This window comes from Balaenoptera ricei, chromosome 9 (genome assembly GCF_028023285.1).
Source record: "Balaenoptera ricei isolate mBalRic1 chromosome 9, mBalRic1.hap2, whole genome shotgun sequence".
In the NCBI taxonomy this organism is placed as follows: Eukaryota; Metazoa; Chordata; class Mammalia; order Artiodactyla; family Balaenopteridae; genus Balaenoptera; species Balaenoptera ricei.
In genome coordinates, this window is record NC_082647.1 from 76,491,575 (window position 1) to 76,508,994 (window position 17,420).

At 32.9% G+C, this 17,420-nt stretch overlaps 1 protein-coding gene across 5 annotated transcripts in view; it reads right to left on the bottom strand.

The window, feature by feature from the left end:
* Positions 1-631: 631 nt before the first annotated feature.
* Positions 632-17,420, bottom strand: part of HYCC1 (hyccin PI4KA lipid kinase complex subunit 1) — a 92,928-nt gene continuing 76,139 nt past the window's right edge. For 3 of the 5 annotated variants that reach the window (XM_059933987.1, XM_059933986.1, XM_059933985.1), the window contains one exon: positions 632-5,530. In XM_059933987.1, coding sequence (XP_059789970.1) covers positions 4,956-5,530 — 575 coding nt within the window. In that variant the 3' untranslated portion in view covers positions 632-4,955. Of the gene's footprint in view, positions 5,531-6,329; positions 6,626-17,420 lie in introns of all 5 variants that reach the window. The other 2 variants (XR_009505072.1, XM_059933988.1) reach the window with 2 other exon arrangements.

Sequence of the window (17,420 nt, forward strand, 5' to 3'; positions counted from 1 at the left end):
CAACAGGATTTTTTTTCAAGCTTCTAAGAGGGTTTTGTTTCTAAGCACACACAGTAATCCTATTCAAGTAATGTCATGGAGATTTCCTAGAGTCAGTAAATGAAATTTTAAAATTTTACCGTAATACAATACGTTGGAGACCTTATCCTTGATTCTTTCCCAAAACTAACGTCAACCTAACTCACACATTCATTGAATGTCTCAATACCTACCATGCACAAAGTCCTATGCTAGGAACTAGGGGCATATAGTCTCTGCACTCAAGAGATAAAGACCCATATGAAAGATAAAAGGGCAAAGCACTGTTATCTAAATTTGCCTGTACTTCTGGTATGACAAATAATCAGTCACTGGTGCATGACCCATGGAGCTCATCTTCTTCTGGATGGATACTAATGAACTTGTCACACTTCTCATCCTTAGCCATGTAAAACGTAAAGCCAGGAATGAGATGTCACTGTCCTATGGCTTACTCCCAAAAGCTCTCAATGGCTCAACTCACCTAAGTCTTCCTCCTTTAATTTCTTCCTCCACATCATGACTTTTGCAAAATTTTATGACGATTTTTAAATTAGTAAAGTGATCTGGAAAAAATATATTTTCAGTTTTTATTTCATTAAAACAAGAGGCAACACTGCTGTATAAAGTATTGCATATGGAGAACATTTACACAAATACACAAATCTTCAAAAAACTAAACTCCAGTTTATTTCCATAGCCTTAAAAAGGTAGAGAGCACATAAAAATATCCGAAGTTGTAATTTATTCTTTAGGAATGTAAACTCTAGGAACACAATCAGAAACAAGTCAATTTACTATGAAAAGATTAGTATCACTACGTGATTAGAAATAAAGATAAGAGGTACACAATAAACTCCACATAAGAGAAAATAACAGTATGTGAAATAGGACCTTGAGTTTACTAGTACAAACTTCATATCAAGACATAAGTACTCTAGAACTCTATTAAAAAACACAAAAGCATCTTCTAAAACGTTCACTGCTAATCTCTTCAGGTATGCACAAGTTACAAAATATAGAAGACAACATATTTCTGTTCTCTGATTAAGAATTTAACAATATTAAATATAAATGTGAATAACTCAAAGTATTGGGTATAATTTTACTAAGCAATTAATCTAAAAGTATAAATTCATGCTAATTAAAGGACTAGAGAGTTTATTTTTTATCCGAAGATTGGGAAGACACTATTATACATTAACTTCTATCTACAATGATTAATTTAAGTACCCATCAAATTATTTTTTTTAAATGGCTTTTTAAAAAATATTTTTTCAGTTACATTATTTAACATATATATTTCCTTGATGTGCTTCCCTTTAACAAAGTGTAGACTTACTGTGCCTATAGACTCAAACGTTAAATAGCCTTACTTTAAATATCTGCTGAAAATTAGGTCTCAGGGTGTATTTTTCTTTACAATTTAAATTTAAAGGTTTCAACACTTTAATTTTATTCTTCCAAAATAGACAAAATCCCTTAAAAATGGGATCATTTTTCATCTATTTTGGTTTAAAAATTTTATTTCCCTTTATTTTAACTTTTTGTCTTTAAAAGTTAATAATAATTTTTATAATTATTATTGAATAATGTTTGCTAAGCAGTTACTTCATAATTGAAAAGAGCAATGAACTATTGCTTTTTCAAAACACACTGAAATCATTTAAGGACTGAGAATTTCTACTCTTCAAATCTACAGAGCTGCCTTTAAAAGTTCCATGGTGGTATAATAAGGGATTCCAGGGTGCTCACCTGCCCTGGGACACTCCCCTGAAGTCTTTGTTTCTCTCTCCACTTGGATTCTAAAACGGAAAAGCTGGCACTCAGCTTCACTAGAATATCCCAGGTAGTCGGGTATCTGAAGAGTGAGAAGTTGGGTAATTTCAAGAATCTTTTAGAGGTTTAAAATGTGGAATGGGACTACAATGTCTGCGCAGATCCTCTGAGCTATGGGGTGCAAGGCCCCAGTTTTGTGCAGAATCCTTCTTGTGGTAAAAGGTATTACTCTGGATATACAGAAGTTCTGTGACCAAATGGTCACATCAGCATCTTCATAAGAAAATGACCTACAAAAGCCACTCCAACTTTCAAATTTGGGAAAGTGAGTGGGACAAGAAGAGAAGGGATAACTACCATTGTTACCACAGTTAGCATTACCCAGTATTAATAACTGCTATAAAAATTTTCAAATGTATAATCTTTATTTGAAATAGTATCAAAGGTACTACGAAAGAATTTTACTGTTAACGTAACTCCACATTCCAGAAAATCAACTGGGACAAATTACTTGGAGCAAAAATTCAGAACCACTCCTTTGAGTAAGCCTTCAGGGTTTTTAAAAGAAAAAACACATGCAGATTTGTTGTGCATTGTGTAAAAGGGTGGTACCCCTTTCATACTTAAAATTGTAGGCATCTACAGCTCTGATTCCACTTTCAAATAATAGAAGAATATAAAATGTTAACATTTTTATTGTAAAAATAAATGAGATTCATTAAAAATTTAGAATTAGGGGACTTAAGTCAGTTGACACTCTTAAAAAATTAATTAGCTTTAAAAACAATGAAGATTATAATGATCCAGTATCCAACATATTTGATCTAGGGTTGTGAGACCACTGAGAATTCTAAATATTAGATAAGTGATTTATTTGCACTTTGATACTGTCTTCTCAAACTTTAATGTACATAATAATCACCTGAGATCTTATTAAAAGGCAGATTATGATTCAGTAGATCTAAGGTGGCTCTGAAATTCTGCGTTTTTAACAAGATGGCAGGTAATGCCAATGTTCCTTACTGGTCCTCAGACCACAATGATTTATAATAGCAATGATCTAGAATAGTAACAAAATGAGGTTCCATTACAACAGCTGAATATTAAAATCTGATCTCTGATTTGTGCCAGCTAATGTTTCCTCAGACTTATTCTACAATGTTTCCTAAGCACCTTAACTTGCCTCCAATGCCAATCTTTTAAATTAGTTCTTAAGACTATTATTAATATTGTTAGTAGCTATGCCTAGGGGAAATTCTTTGTTAAAGAATTACAAAAAGACAATAGGAAATTCACAGTAATTGTACACAGGATTTAAATTGTACACAGGATTTCTATTAAATTAATACTTTATCAACTTTCACTGTCTGGTTGCTTTGCTTTTTTTTTTTTTTTCCTACAATGTATGCCAATAGATCTTATTCCATTTCTATCACTGGCACTAAAAAAATCAAATTCACTTATGTTAAAAACCATATTTTATTCAGAGTTACTGAATAAAAACTAGTTCTTGCTTTTTGAAGAATTGGATTTAAAACGATAGCCAAAGCAGTTATGGTCAAAACTGCATTCATAGTGAAAATGCTTTAGCAGTCTTCAAGACATAACAAATTTTTCACATATTTGAGCTCTGCATAAGCAGGTACAAGAGGAAAACTAGCATTTTCTCTGTGTGACCACAGCTAAAGACTGTGAATAAGGAAACCACTGTGTACTAACCACTAACAAGGGGACAGCTCCCTACATCTTCCTCTCCAGTCAACTTACTCTCTCATCCTCAACCCTGCTTTCTCTCTCTTACCCTAGATTATTACTTAAGTATACTTGATTTATAAGGAACCTCAACCATAGCTGAAATGACCACCACTAGCAAACATCAAATTTTTACATCCATCTGGAGGTCACCTGATTCTCTATAGCTACATACAAGTTTGTTTAGCTTCTGCCATATTGCCTTTTTATTTTTATTTTTTGGTTGGGAGCAACTACATTGATTATTCTTTCTATCATAACAAGAACATTTCAAATAGGCCTGTTCACAAAACAAGAAACACACTTAATATTTTTCATACTTAAAATTTTAAATTTAAGAACACAAACATATATAACCCTAAATTAGTCAATATATAAATGTCCTTTGTCCATATTTCACTATTTTTATTTTCTTTCAATGATATTTTATAGATGAAAAATTTACCTAATTTCCTTCATTTGTAGACAAACAATTCAATATGGTAAACACTGGTATCTTGAGAGATGGGTTGCAAAATTCAGTGATTTCCAGGAAGTCTTCAATGATGTGTGCTCTGAATTGTGGGAATCCAAACTAAGTAGGATTTCCGAAGTCCAGCAGCAGGGTAAGTCAGTTTTATGGCCTATTACATCTTAGGAACCGAAAGGGATTTTCACCTGCTAAATCCAGATCAAACACTTCAAAACAACACATCTACTAGCAGTCTGATTTCTGATATAAACATGTTCCAAAGATAACAATGGAAACCCCTCTTCCCATCCCCTGGAATCATATAATATTTTAGGTTACAGAGTTACCAGGCATTTTCCAGTGCTTTATATAAACTGTTCTACTAATCTTAAAGATGATCTGGTTACAAACATTTTTAGCAGGCACTTTTCTTACATTATCAGTTTTGTTTTTTCCCATGCCTGTTTTTCAGACTGGCTTGCTGAACAGCCAGCTGTAGAATTCCTGGAGTTGTACCACAGCCTCATCCTTGAAAAAACTGTTCTCATGCAAGGAGATTCCCTCTTACACTGAAGGCCAAACATACAGCTACCAAAATAGGAGTTATTAAAGAAAAAGACCCATAACCTCTCATGAGCTGTAACCAATCTGATCAGACAGCCTGCCAAAATGTATTGTCACACTGACAATCTCAGGGCAACAGAAACAAATAAGAAAGTAAGAAAAAAAAAAGACTCAAGCCAAGGGGAAAACAACCAACCAAGAAATAACAAAACCATATTTCAACTTACTGCAACCTAGACATTATTCCCTTCATAAAGTCAAGGTAGCCTTCAGAATTTAAGACATCAGGGCTCCTGTCAGGAACAGGGATGAAAGACGACCCTGGGAACTTTCATGAAGAAGCAAAGTCGTATTTTCTGATTCACTGGTTACGTGAGAAAACCCTTACAAATTAATCTGTGGACAAAGTAATGCTAATACTAGGAGGTCTCTGCTGACCTGTTTGATGCTTCATTGGAAGTTCAGTCCTTTCAGAAACGTAAATAAGCGTTTCTTCTTGCAGACTGCAAGCAGAAAACCTATTGCTATCTGACCCAGTCCCACAGCCAACAGCAGATGATGGGTTATATGGGACTGTGACACCACTAACTTGTTCAAAGGATTTACTGAATACGGTCGCAGCGGTCTTAGCCAAACCATGACTACTAGGTTTAGGCAGAGATTGGCTGGTTGTTAATGTAAGTCTCTTCAAGGAGAGAAGCTCGAGATTCTCACTTTGGGCTCTCTGAGTTTGTTTTCGAGCCAAGTGATCTTTGCAAGACTCCCCTGCAGTTTCTTTTTCTTTTCCTCCAGTTTTGTTTCCTCCTGACCGTCTCTGAGTCTTTCCTACACTTGCCTTGTTACTACAATTTTGACTACTGTTTGATAAACCCGACTGGCTGATACTAGACGCAGCCCTGGAATAAAATCCCTCGTCAACTTCAGATATCTCCATCAGTTCTTCTTGACCTGTTAATTCTGTATTTCCTAAACAAAGAAATAACAAAAATTAATTAACATTAAGCATTTTAAGTAATTGTTTTTTCATGATTCATACCAAATCAAGTATACTTTAAATACATTAAATTTTAGCATAATATGTAAGGCAACAGATTATAGACCAAAATCAAAGGATAATCAAAACATTCTATAAAATGTCAACAATAGTTCATTATAATTAAATAAGAGTAATTTAGAGTGTATTAAACAAAAAGCATGCCATAAACCACACCCCACTGTGTTTTTAGAAAAAGTTCTCTTACCATTCATGCAAAAGATCAGAAACAATTAGGAAAAATACCACACAGTAAAACTAGAGGTAAACTCTCCCCCAGTAGCAAAGCAGTGTAAAATCAAAGATCATACCAAGGAACTTTTTAAAAAATGGTATTAAAATATTTCAAAGATTTTTTTAAAGGTTGCACTCCACATTCTAGATTATTTTACTAAGAGAAAAATATACAGACCATAAGTATCACAAGCTCAAACTTGTTAAAATTCTTTATACATTCTCCTTCGTATCAAAGATGGCAAAAATACAAAGATAAAAAAGTAATTTTAGATCTCAAAACATAAGCAGAAAATTATTTTGGAAGCAGTTTTCTGCCTCATTTTCATAACTATTTACTCAGAGACAGCAGAGCTATGACCATTCCAAAGAGCATTAAGAGTCATTGAGAAACTGTGGTACATAATTCATGCATTTTGATTAGGTGACATGCAAAATTTTTGTGACTGTGCAACTGTTGCTTAAAACATGCAGCAGTGACCCTTTGCCATGAGATACCTTGGAGTGCAGCTATAAAGCGCTCTGCTAAAACTGCACTCTGCCAGGTGAGTTTATTCCATCCTCCATCATTTTTCTTACAGATTTTTGCCTCCTGATCTCTGGCAAGCCTTTGCTCTCAGTTCTAGGATCTGTGGTTGTTTCCTGTACACCCTGTATATGCTGAGCATCAATCTCTCCTAGTGTTCTGCCTTTTTCCCCATTCCCGGTCCTCTCTCCGGCCACATTTGTGACACTAATCTCAGGAATGACAAGGATGCCCAATTCAGTAGTATCATTATTGTTGTCAGGTTGCTCTAGAATTGAAGATGATAAGACAAAATGATGGCTGAAAACAAAACAAAATAAAAATGCAAAACAAGAAAAGCAAAAAGATCCAAAACAAAAATTGGACGAGTGAATGTTAGGTGTTAAGCCAAATATTTGCACTGTAGAAATTCCCATAATTTACCATACTCTGACGCACTGGAGACAATTAATTTCAAATGACAATGACAAAACTCAGAGCATCAGTTAATGTTCTGTATTTTTTCACACACATATTTGACATGGACTATGAAACAGAAATTTTTTTATAGTTTAAAATAGAATTTCTATTATTTTTAAGATAATATTGTGACCACTTGAACTTATGTCAAGCTTTAGGCAAATTTTCAAGGATTTACAGCCAAAACTCTAGCTCTTCTTAACATGAGGAACCAAGCCACTTAGGAATTCCCCTTGCACAATTTTTTTATTAGATTACACTGAGACTGCCTTAATAAACCATGATATTGGAAAAATGCTTATGCACTTATATCATGGTTAGTAATGCTACAGGTATAGTTTTTGTTTCACACACCAATCATCTTGTATATTAGTAAATATTAATGCAGCTGTGACATAATTAAACAGTCTATTCCTTCAGACTCATACTAATTGCATAAATTTAGGCTAATTTGTAACCATTCATTACTAAACTGGAGAAAAATAAAAATGGATTTGGAAAAACAAATTGGCTGTTTGTCCTTTATTCTGAAAATGGTCATTTGGAATCGAAACAAACGAATGAAACTCCTAACGAGTTAATACTTGTAGACATTTTATTGCGTCTCAAATCACAAAGCCATGGTTTATTTAAAGTTGTCAAGGAAATATCCGTAACAGATGGGAAAAAAATAACATGAATATGTCTACCATGGACCAGTAATGAAAGTTAAAGTTCAAAACACCATAAGACTATGTAAAACAGTATATACTCTTTTAAAATGTAGAACACTAATCTGTGTGAGGGACATTACTAATCCACTACTTTCAAATATTTTTCATTTCAAGGTCTCCTGAATGGCGCTACAGCATGTGAAACAGTAACAGGTAAAAGATTGGCGGCCAGAACCATATATTCCTGTGGGTGCCCACTTTGCTGTGCATCTTTAAGTACTACGAATGCCTGGCTCTCACCGTATACATTCTGATTTAAATAGTATGAGCTATGACCTGGGCACTGGGATTTTTAAAAGTTCCCACATGACCAATGTGCAGCAAAGTTTACGAACCACTGCTCTATTCTGATTCTTTCAAATTTTGAAAACTTAAAATGAAAGGTATTATGGATGCCCTGGGTACTCCATACCCAGCAGCAATATGCACCTCCAAAGGTCCTCAGAGCTTCATATTGCCCTGCGCTGGTAGGCCAATGTGCTGGTATATTAATTTCCCAATTACCTAGTGCTTCATAAACTTTTTTTTTTTTTTAATTGGGGTATAGTTGCTTTACAATGTTGTGTTAGTTTCTGCTATACAACAAAGTGAATCAGCTATATGTATACATATATCCCCTCCCTCTTGGACCTCCCTCCCACCACACACCCCCCCCATCCCACCCACCTAGGTCAAAACAGAGCACGGAGCTGAGCTCCCTGCACTATACAGCAGGCTCCCACTAGCTATCTGTTTTACACACGGTAGTGTGTGTATGTCAATCCCAATCCCCCAATTCATCCCACACCACCTCCCACACCGCAGGTCCACACGTCCGTTCTCTACATCTGTATCTCTATTCCTGCCCTGCAAATAGGTTCATCTGTACCATTTTTCTAGATTCCACATATATGCATTAATATACAATATTTGTTTTTCTCTGACTTACTTCACTCTGTACGACAGACTCTAGGTCCATCCACGTCTTTTGACTGAATATACTCTAAATGAAATTTTTATTTCCTAGAGAGACCAAAGCATGTTGATGAGGTAGTATCACATTGCTGCTTCTGCTTCCCTAATAGAGGTTTAATGAGACTAAGAAGTTCCAAACAAGCCCATTCCCCATTGCTAATAGTTGTCTTCAATGTGAGGGCAAGTAACACAACATTGTAAAGCAACTATACTCCAATAAAAATTAATTTTAAAAAAACAAAAAACAAAAACAAAGTGAGGGCAAGTAAAATCTAACTGAGGTAAATGCCAGAGGCCACTGCAACTGAGAGTAAAATCAGCATGGCACAATTGTTGGTGACAACCAAGAATTGTCCATTTACACTGTAGAAGCAGCTTCACAAAAGATCTATTAATGGGGTCTGTTAGTCCAAAATAATTATAAACTGTTGAAATTATCCAGACATAACAAAGCCAATGATTACTAAAATTTAACAAAATTTTAAAAGATAAGCATAAGTAGCCTAACAGAATAGAAAACAATCTACTACATTGATTGGCACTAAATAGTCTTCTTGAGAGTGTTCACATATATTATTCAATTATATTCTCAGAATAATGTGCTGGTGCACCTCTGAAGCAGGCAATTTGACTCCCATTTACAGACAAGGAAACTGAAGTTCAGAAAGAGCTAAAACAACTATTGTATAGGGGATCTAAACAGTATAACATACTATAAATTCTAACTCTTCAATTCATTAAAGTCCATTTGAGTTAAATATTCTCTGATAGACATTTTTCAATTACATTTAACTTACTTGCTTAGATTCCTGGTCATTTCATAGAAAGCAAATGAATTACTTTGGCTGAACACAGAGCAAGAGCAAATAAATCTCTAAGAAAACCTAAGTAAGTCATAACTCTCAAGGTTAATTAATTAATTAATTTTTTTAACATCTTTATTGGAGTATAATTGCTTTACAATGGTGTGCCGGTTTCTGCTTTATAACAAAGTAAATCAGCTACACATACACATATGTTCCCATATCTCTTCCCTCTTTCATCTCCCTCCCTCCCGCCCTCCCTATCCCACACCTCTAGGTGGTCACAAAGCACAGAGCTGATCTCCCTGTGCTATGCGGTTGCTTCCCACCAGCTATCTATTTTACGTTTGGTAGTGTATATATGTCAGTGCTATATCACACTTTGTCACATCTTACCCTTTGTCACATCTTACCTTTCCCCCTCCCCATATCTTCAAGTCCATTCTCTAGTAGGTCTGTGTCTTTATTCCCGTCTTGCCACTAGGTTCTTCATGACTTTTTTTTTTTTTTCCTTAGATTCCATATATATGTGTTAGCATACTGTATTTGTTTTTCTCTTTCTGACTTACTTCAATTTATTTTTTTAATTGGGTTTATTTTTTAAAAGATGTCAATGAAAATTAAAATGGTGCTGCAATGTGAAAATTTAGAATTTTGCAGGAAAACTAGAAAATGACAAGAATATTATATAAAATAGCAATAGGCAATTGGATTGCTAATCACATTCACTGGGATAATGGTAAAGATCTGCAGCCCAAGAAACAATAACATTAATTTTTTTAAATCATGAAATTACCTGGCATGTGGAAAAACAAGATATGCTTTTCCACAAGCAAAAATCTTTAATTCATTTATGTATGTTATCACTCAAAAATGGTAAAAACCACAAAACTTTTAAACTGCTTATTAAAGTAAATTCATAGAAAGAAAAACATGTAATTCTGCACAGAGCTAGAAAGAAAAGAAATATAACTCTCAGGAAAATTACAGGATAAAGAAAGATAATTACATAACAAACATCTGTTATGTTATCTTGCTCTCTATTATTTCTCCAACTTCTTCCCCTATATAATTCTGTGACCCAATCCCCCTACACACAACTTCTTATTGGTCTTGCTATTCTCTAGGCCTGGAATGCTCTTCCCCACATAGCTACATGGCTCACCTCCTTACTTCCTTCAGGTCTTTTCTCAAAACCTTCTCAGTGAAGTCTTCCCTGATCATCCCATCAAGTTTCAATATTCCCCATATTTCATATGCCCTCTTCCCTACTTTGTTTCTTTTTCTTCTTAGCACTTCATTACTTTCTAACCTACAATTATTTATCTTGTCTACCAGATGTAAGTTCCATGAGGCCAGGGATTTTTATCTGGTCACTGCTGTATACCTAGTTCCTAGGAAAGAAGATTGCATTAAGTACGTGCCTAATAAACATTTGTTTGATAAATTGAATGAATCTCCAGTTATGAGGTGAAATTTTTAAAATAAATGAAGTTGAAAGAACATAAAGAAGGAATGAGAAAGGTAAGCTGGGAATGTGTTACCTGACTTGATAAAATGAAAAAATAATGTATAGCATAAAAGAATTTTTAGGGACTTCCCTGGTGGTCGAGTGGTTAAAACTCTGCACTTCCAATGCAGGGGGTGCGGGTTCAACCCCTGGTAGGGAAACTAAGATCCCACATGCTGCGTTGCGTGGCCAAAAAAAAATAAGAATTTTTAGATGGCGAAGAAAAGCAAAGACTTTTTGTTTTAGAAAAGTGTAGTAGCTGCCTCTAAATGTAGGTTTAGTAAAATGCTTATTAACATCAGAAAGACTTTATTTTTAAATCTATAGTTCTTTTATTATGTTATCTAGAGGATAAGAAGAGAAAGTTATTCTTTCTTTAAAAAGACCATAAAGGAGATGTTTTAAGGGAATATAAATGCATAAGAAAATAGAATCTGCTTAAAAGCCCAGAGCTTAAAATTTTATGCAAAATGTGTTATGATTGTTCTATACCTATAAAAAAACAGTACTTACATTTGACTTCAAATAATATGAAAAGTTCAAAAAAGATGCAAAGAGAAACTTCTCAGAGAATATTTTATTTGTATAACCTCTATAAATAGGTAACATTCTCTCCATGTATAGATATGAGGAGAGTTAAAGAATACTTTTAATAGACATTTCCAAATTGGTTCTCAAAGGCACTCAAATCATTTCTCCCTACAAAATTTCTTCTGGCTTTGAGGAAAAAAAAAAAAAGGTGAAACAAATTGCAAATATCATTAAAACTGATCATGAAAAGTTGTGATTTCTCTCATATGTAATTTTATAATCCCAAATATCTATTCCATTATGTCACTCATGAAACTCTTTATCCTAGCTTTAGCTTCTATTTTTTCACAGCTGCCCTACTTACTAAAAGCGACAATTTAAATAAAGGAACAATTTATTATTCACAGAATTTATACAACTCTGTACTCAGACTGCTTCATAAGTCTAAAGGAATCTGGAAAAAAAAAAAAAACAATCAAGGTGAATCAAAAAAAAAAAAAAAAGAAAGGAACCTGGTTATGACCTAAGGCACTTGCAAATTCATTTGCAAAATCAATAAAATAAGCTGACATTAAAAAAAATTAATCTGTATTATACAATTTTGACATTAATTATGAAAAGTATTTTAGAGTAGACCCCAGAAGAAAGTCATACATATTCCTTTACAATTTATAAGATATATTTTAAATGTCATAAAATACCTGAACAATTTCATATTACCCAGTTTAATGTTTACAATTCATTCTATTCAATGGAAGACAAATGTTTATATTCATTAAGCTATTCATTGCAGTGTTATCCATAACAGCAAAAAGTTAGAAACAAATTATTTAGCATATTAAGGAAATGGTTAAGTAAATGCTGGAATATAAACTCAATGTGGTATTATATAGCCGTTAAAATAATGGGACTTACTAGGAGAACTTGGGAAAATGTTTGACAGTGTTAACTCAACAAAAGCACAGTATGTAAAAAACAATTAATTAGAGCATAACTATGAAAAATACATATACATATGGAAAAAAAAAACTGTAAAATGGTAACTCTTTAAGTACCGGGATTATAAGTGAATATTCCTCTACCCAGTTTACTATCATGTTGTTGCACTGTTTTTCAATAAAATAAGGAAAAAAGAAGCAAATTGCTCAGTCTATATTATAAATTTATCATTTATTCACTTATTCATGCATTCAACTATTTCTTGAGCACCTATTACGTGCTAGACATTGTTTTAGACTCTGGGGATACAATGGCCAACCAGACAGACAAAGACACTGCCCTCACAGAACTTACATTGTAGTATGGTAATTAAGTAAACAAGAGAATTTTAGATAGTGGAAAATGCAATGAAGAAAAGAATAATGGGAAAGAGTAAGCAGGGTAGTGGGGAGAAAGTCTACTTTAGATGGGTGGTCTGGGAAGACCTCTTTGAAGAAAGGATATTTGAACTGAGATCTGAATGATGAAAAAGCACTGGCTACACAACAGTGTGGAGGAAGAGAGTTCAAGCTGGCACTTATTAATAATTCAAATCTCAGCTCAAATATCCCCAATTCCTAGTACAAAGTCCCTAAGGCAGAAATGGCTTAGAACGTTGAAGGGTTAGAAGGAAAGGTAAGAGTGGTCTTCAGATGACGTCAAAGTGGTAGGTAAGACATCACCAGGGCCACCTATGCCATAGTACAGAGCTTAGACTTTGTTCTGATTGCAATGGGCAGCCACTGACAAGTACACAGATAAATTATTTGGGTACTTTATTAGCATTCTTTATCGATAGAAGTCACATCTGTATAACACAAAATATTGAGCACAAAGTGTGTCCTGGGTTAGAAAGAACAGCACTGTAACAGTCCACAGCCTGGGTCAGTAATTTGCAAGGCAGATTAGAGTAAAGTAAAGCTGCCATAGAAACACAGAATAAGGTCCTGGCAGTTAAGGGGCTGCACTCTGAGCACGAACATGAATTACGAAGATTTAGTAATATTAATCCTGAAGCCAGAAGCAGAATTTCCAGGTAAGAAAAGAGCAGCCTGGGTCACAAAGAAAAAACACAGTCTGGACAAGAACAATTTATTTACGGACACACTGGTTAGGAAATATTACCAGATTCCTTAAGTAAGAACAGTCAAGTCTTTAACTTGTGTATATAGTAAATGACACAATTCTCCTTATCGAGGTAAATTCAATTACTTGCAATAACTTCTGTCATCTTTATTAAGTCTCAAGTATAAAAAAAATCTCTTTGAGAACTGCCAACACTGTTGCTGGATCAGGTGAATCCTCCATGATTAAAGATCCTCATGACCAGAGAGACCAAAAACAGGTAAGCAATATCTACTAAAAAACTATCTATAAAAGCTTATTTCTTCCTCCGTGCGCATTGTGCAACAAATGCTCCTTAAAAGGTTGGGGGAAGGGTAAAGCTCAATAATAAATAACAATAAATAATAAGTTCCTTAACTACAGCCAGAATTATATAAGGCATCCTTAGTAAAAAAAAAAAAAAAAATGTAGAACACAGTCATTTACAAACAACTGTTTTTGCCTCATAAAACCAATAATTTTAACTATCTTGCTTCTCTGTAGAGAAAATTACTTTACTTTATTTTACCTAGAAATAAACTAAGATTTTTTGTTTGCTTCTAAAGTTGGCCATGACTCTTAAGACTACTGTCTTCCTCTTTAAGCCTAATGTTCACATGTGTCAATTGTATTTTAGCTCTCTGGTCAATATGTCCTTTTTCTTTGTGTCACCCAATATTTTCTAATATATTATTTTGTCTTCCATGAGTAAAAGATCAATATAAAAAATGTCAGTTAAAATTCATGCAATGCTAAGTTTGGTCAGAAGGAAATGCTTATTTTTGGTTCCAATGTTTTATCATCTATATAGGGAAAAGAAAATTTGTTCCTCAAACAGCATTTTAGAATCTAAAAATAATGGAGCTTCTCAAAATGATTTTTTCTAAATTTCTTTAAAAAGCATAAACAACTTTTAAAATAAAAACATAAGCATTATAAATTTCTAATTGCACATGTAGAATTCCAATAGCCAATTCTTTAAAGTTTGTTACTTTTGCGTTTAAAATTACCATTTCTTCATTTTTCAAAACGCTTTTATAACTATCAGCAATTTTGTTTTTCCTCAAATGCTTTACTTACAAAGTCATAAAATCTGATTCACAAAATAAATGTTCCGTGTCAAGATTTACAGCATTTACCTTCTGCAGTATCTAGAAAGACTAGCTTAAACGTTTTGAAATATTTACAAATAATCATTTTTTTAATATTTAACTAAAATATACCTCTTATAATTATTCCGATTTGTTCAACAGTTACAAAGTTATTAATGTCCTATTTTATCAATATGTTATTATATGATAGAAATTTATTAACATTTTCTAAATCAACATCTGTTTTTTTAAATAATCAGTTTTAAATAAACTATTTTCCAACATGAATTGCATCTTTTTATTGTTCCATTTCTTATCTCATCTAATAAGCTAGTCCTAAATCACTGGGCAAACTGAAACAAATCACATTTTTTGTCATTTTTTAAAAACATAATCACAGGTAACTTTGAATTTTATTACAATCATTTAAATTTATTTAACTACCTTGGCATCCTTTAAATAGGAACTTAATGCTGAAAATGCAATAAACAGCTGTAACAACATGAAACTTCACTTTCTTTAGATTCACTCCATGTAAACTATATTTTGTTTCATTTTTCACTTAAACATTCCATATAATTAATTAAATACTCTATAAAATTCTCAGGGTACTGATTTGGCATTACTAAGTTAGAAGACTTAAAAATATATATAGTACTTATTTTCCATTCTTTTTCACTACTTAAAACTCTGTACTCTTGGATCTCCTAAGTCAAAATAATGAAATGCAAAATTATAAAAATAAACCATTTAACATATGCCAGGACCAAAAGCAGGGCAAAATTCAAAGAATCTAGATTACAAATATTGCTTCTATTGTTACACCTACCTGTTGCAAACAGTTGTAACCGTACATAAATGAGAATACAAGTTCAATCTATTCTATTTACATGTTAATTTGGGATTGAGACAACAAGTATTAAAACAACATTCTAAAAAATCCTGACTGTAATGGTGTTATACATGTCAGATAATAGAGTACTATACCTCAGGGCTTTAGAAATTACAAAAAAATCATTAAACTGATCATTACTATTATATCACATATGTATACTTTTTTGTTTGATATTACACTCAAACTAAACATGTTTGTCTCAAATTGAGGAAAGCCAATGAAAGGGTTAATCAATCACAGGACAATTTGAATAGCAAGCTGGCTAATAAAAGCTTATCAAGAATACAATTATTGAGCAGTTAATAAAACAAAGTAAATAGTTTTAAATTAATAAAAGTCAGCCTTTACATAGTGCTTTAAAGCATACCGAAATGCTTTTCACTGACTTGTCTCATTATCTCACGAATACACAAGTGGAAAAATGGTGGGCAGTAATAAAGAATTAGGATTTCACTAGATAAGACTTTTATCAGATAACTAGTTGGCAAAAATTATAAGCACTCATTATTTGCAACCATAACTTAATTAGGGGACTTTTATGGAATGGGTATTTCAACAACCATTTTAAAAGAAAGGAGGAAAGTTGTTACATTGTTCCAAGTATAGATAATTTTTTAAAAAGTGGAAGAAGAGTGAGTCATAATGGTGGTGGTGGTGAGGAAACAGACAAAGAAAAAAAATAGCAATTAAATTTGCTCTGGGAGAGGAGAAGGAATGGAAAAGTACAAGGAAATAAATAAGTATAGATTGTATAACAGAATCTTGTAGAGAATCATTCAGGGATTCAAGAAAAAGGGCTCTTATATATAGCTGAAATGGTAGATAATGAAAATGGCTTTAGAAGCAACATTTAAGAATAACTATAGAACAGAGAAGCATAATTATAAAGAAATACCTTCTGTTTTCCTTTTAGCTCTGTTTATTTTTTAAACGTAATAAATATTTAAGAAAAAAAACTGCATTTTTATTATTAATTTTAAAAATTGATTATTTCACTGTTTTATTTTTCTTATTGGAATTTTCATTTTGATTCTTGTGACGGTCATCATCTACTCACATTCTTCTCTTAACTTACTTAATGCTTTTTAAAATCTTTATTCAATTATTATCTTTCTCTAATTGCATTTTACTTTCAAATTATGCCTTCTAAATGGCCCTCAATTTGTAGGTGCCTCAAAAATCTAGGTTTAAAAAATACACACTAAGTGAAATACAATATGCTTAAAATAATTAACAAATGTATATAAACAAATCTATATAAATATATATAAAGCTATTAATTCTGAAACTATGACCCTTGAAAGTCAAAAGCAGCAACTCTACATTGTAATTTTACTTTCCAAACATATGTATTGACATGGAATTATGAATTCATTAAAACTTTCTCAAAAATTTACACACAAAGTTTAAAAAGTCTGAAAACACAACATTAAGTTAAGCCACGCCACTATAATATTAAAATAATTAATTGAAAAGTGGGGAAAATCAGGCAAACACACTAGTTCTCAAACATGTCTCTCCAAAATAATACTTCAGCTGAAACCAACCTTTCTTTAAAAATCACCCTATTTAGTCACTGTCTGATCAAAATTAAAATTACAGGGCCTTGCGACATCTCCCTGGCTTGGGATGTTGATAGTCAGGGTGGATAAAGCATGTTGATAGAGGGCAGTGGTCAGAGGGTGTATGGGAACTCTGTACTTTCCACTCAATTTTGTTGTGAGCCTAAAACTGCTCTTAAAAATAACGTTTATTAATAATAATAATTTTAAAATTGAACCGTCCAAAATATAATTCTAGAAATTTGGGTTGTTATTTCACAATAATAAGATGATGGCAAGGGATATATGTTCTGAAATGTGTGGAAATGCTAAAGCTAAAGTAATTTTTTACCTTCCAAAAGAACGTTTTCCATTAAAATATAAACTATAGATAAATTGTTAACTTTAAGAATGGCAGATCTGTGAAGCTTCAGAGAATCCTGAAATATTGATACATTCTAAAAGAGCTCAGAAAAAAATTTTT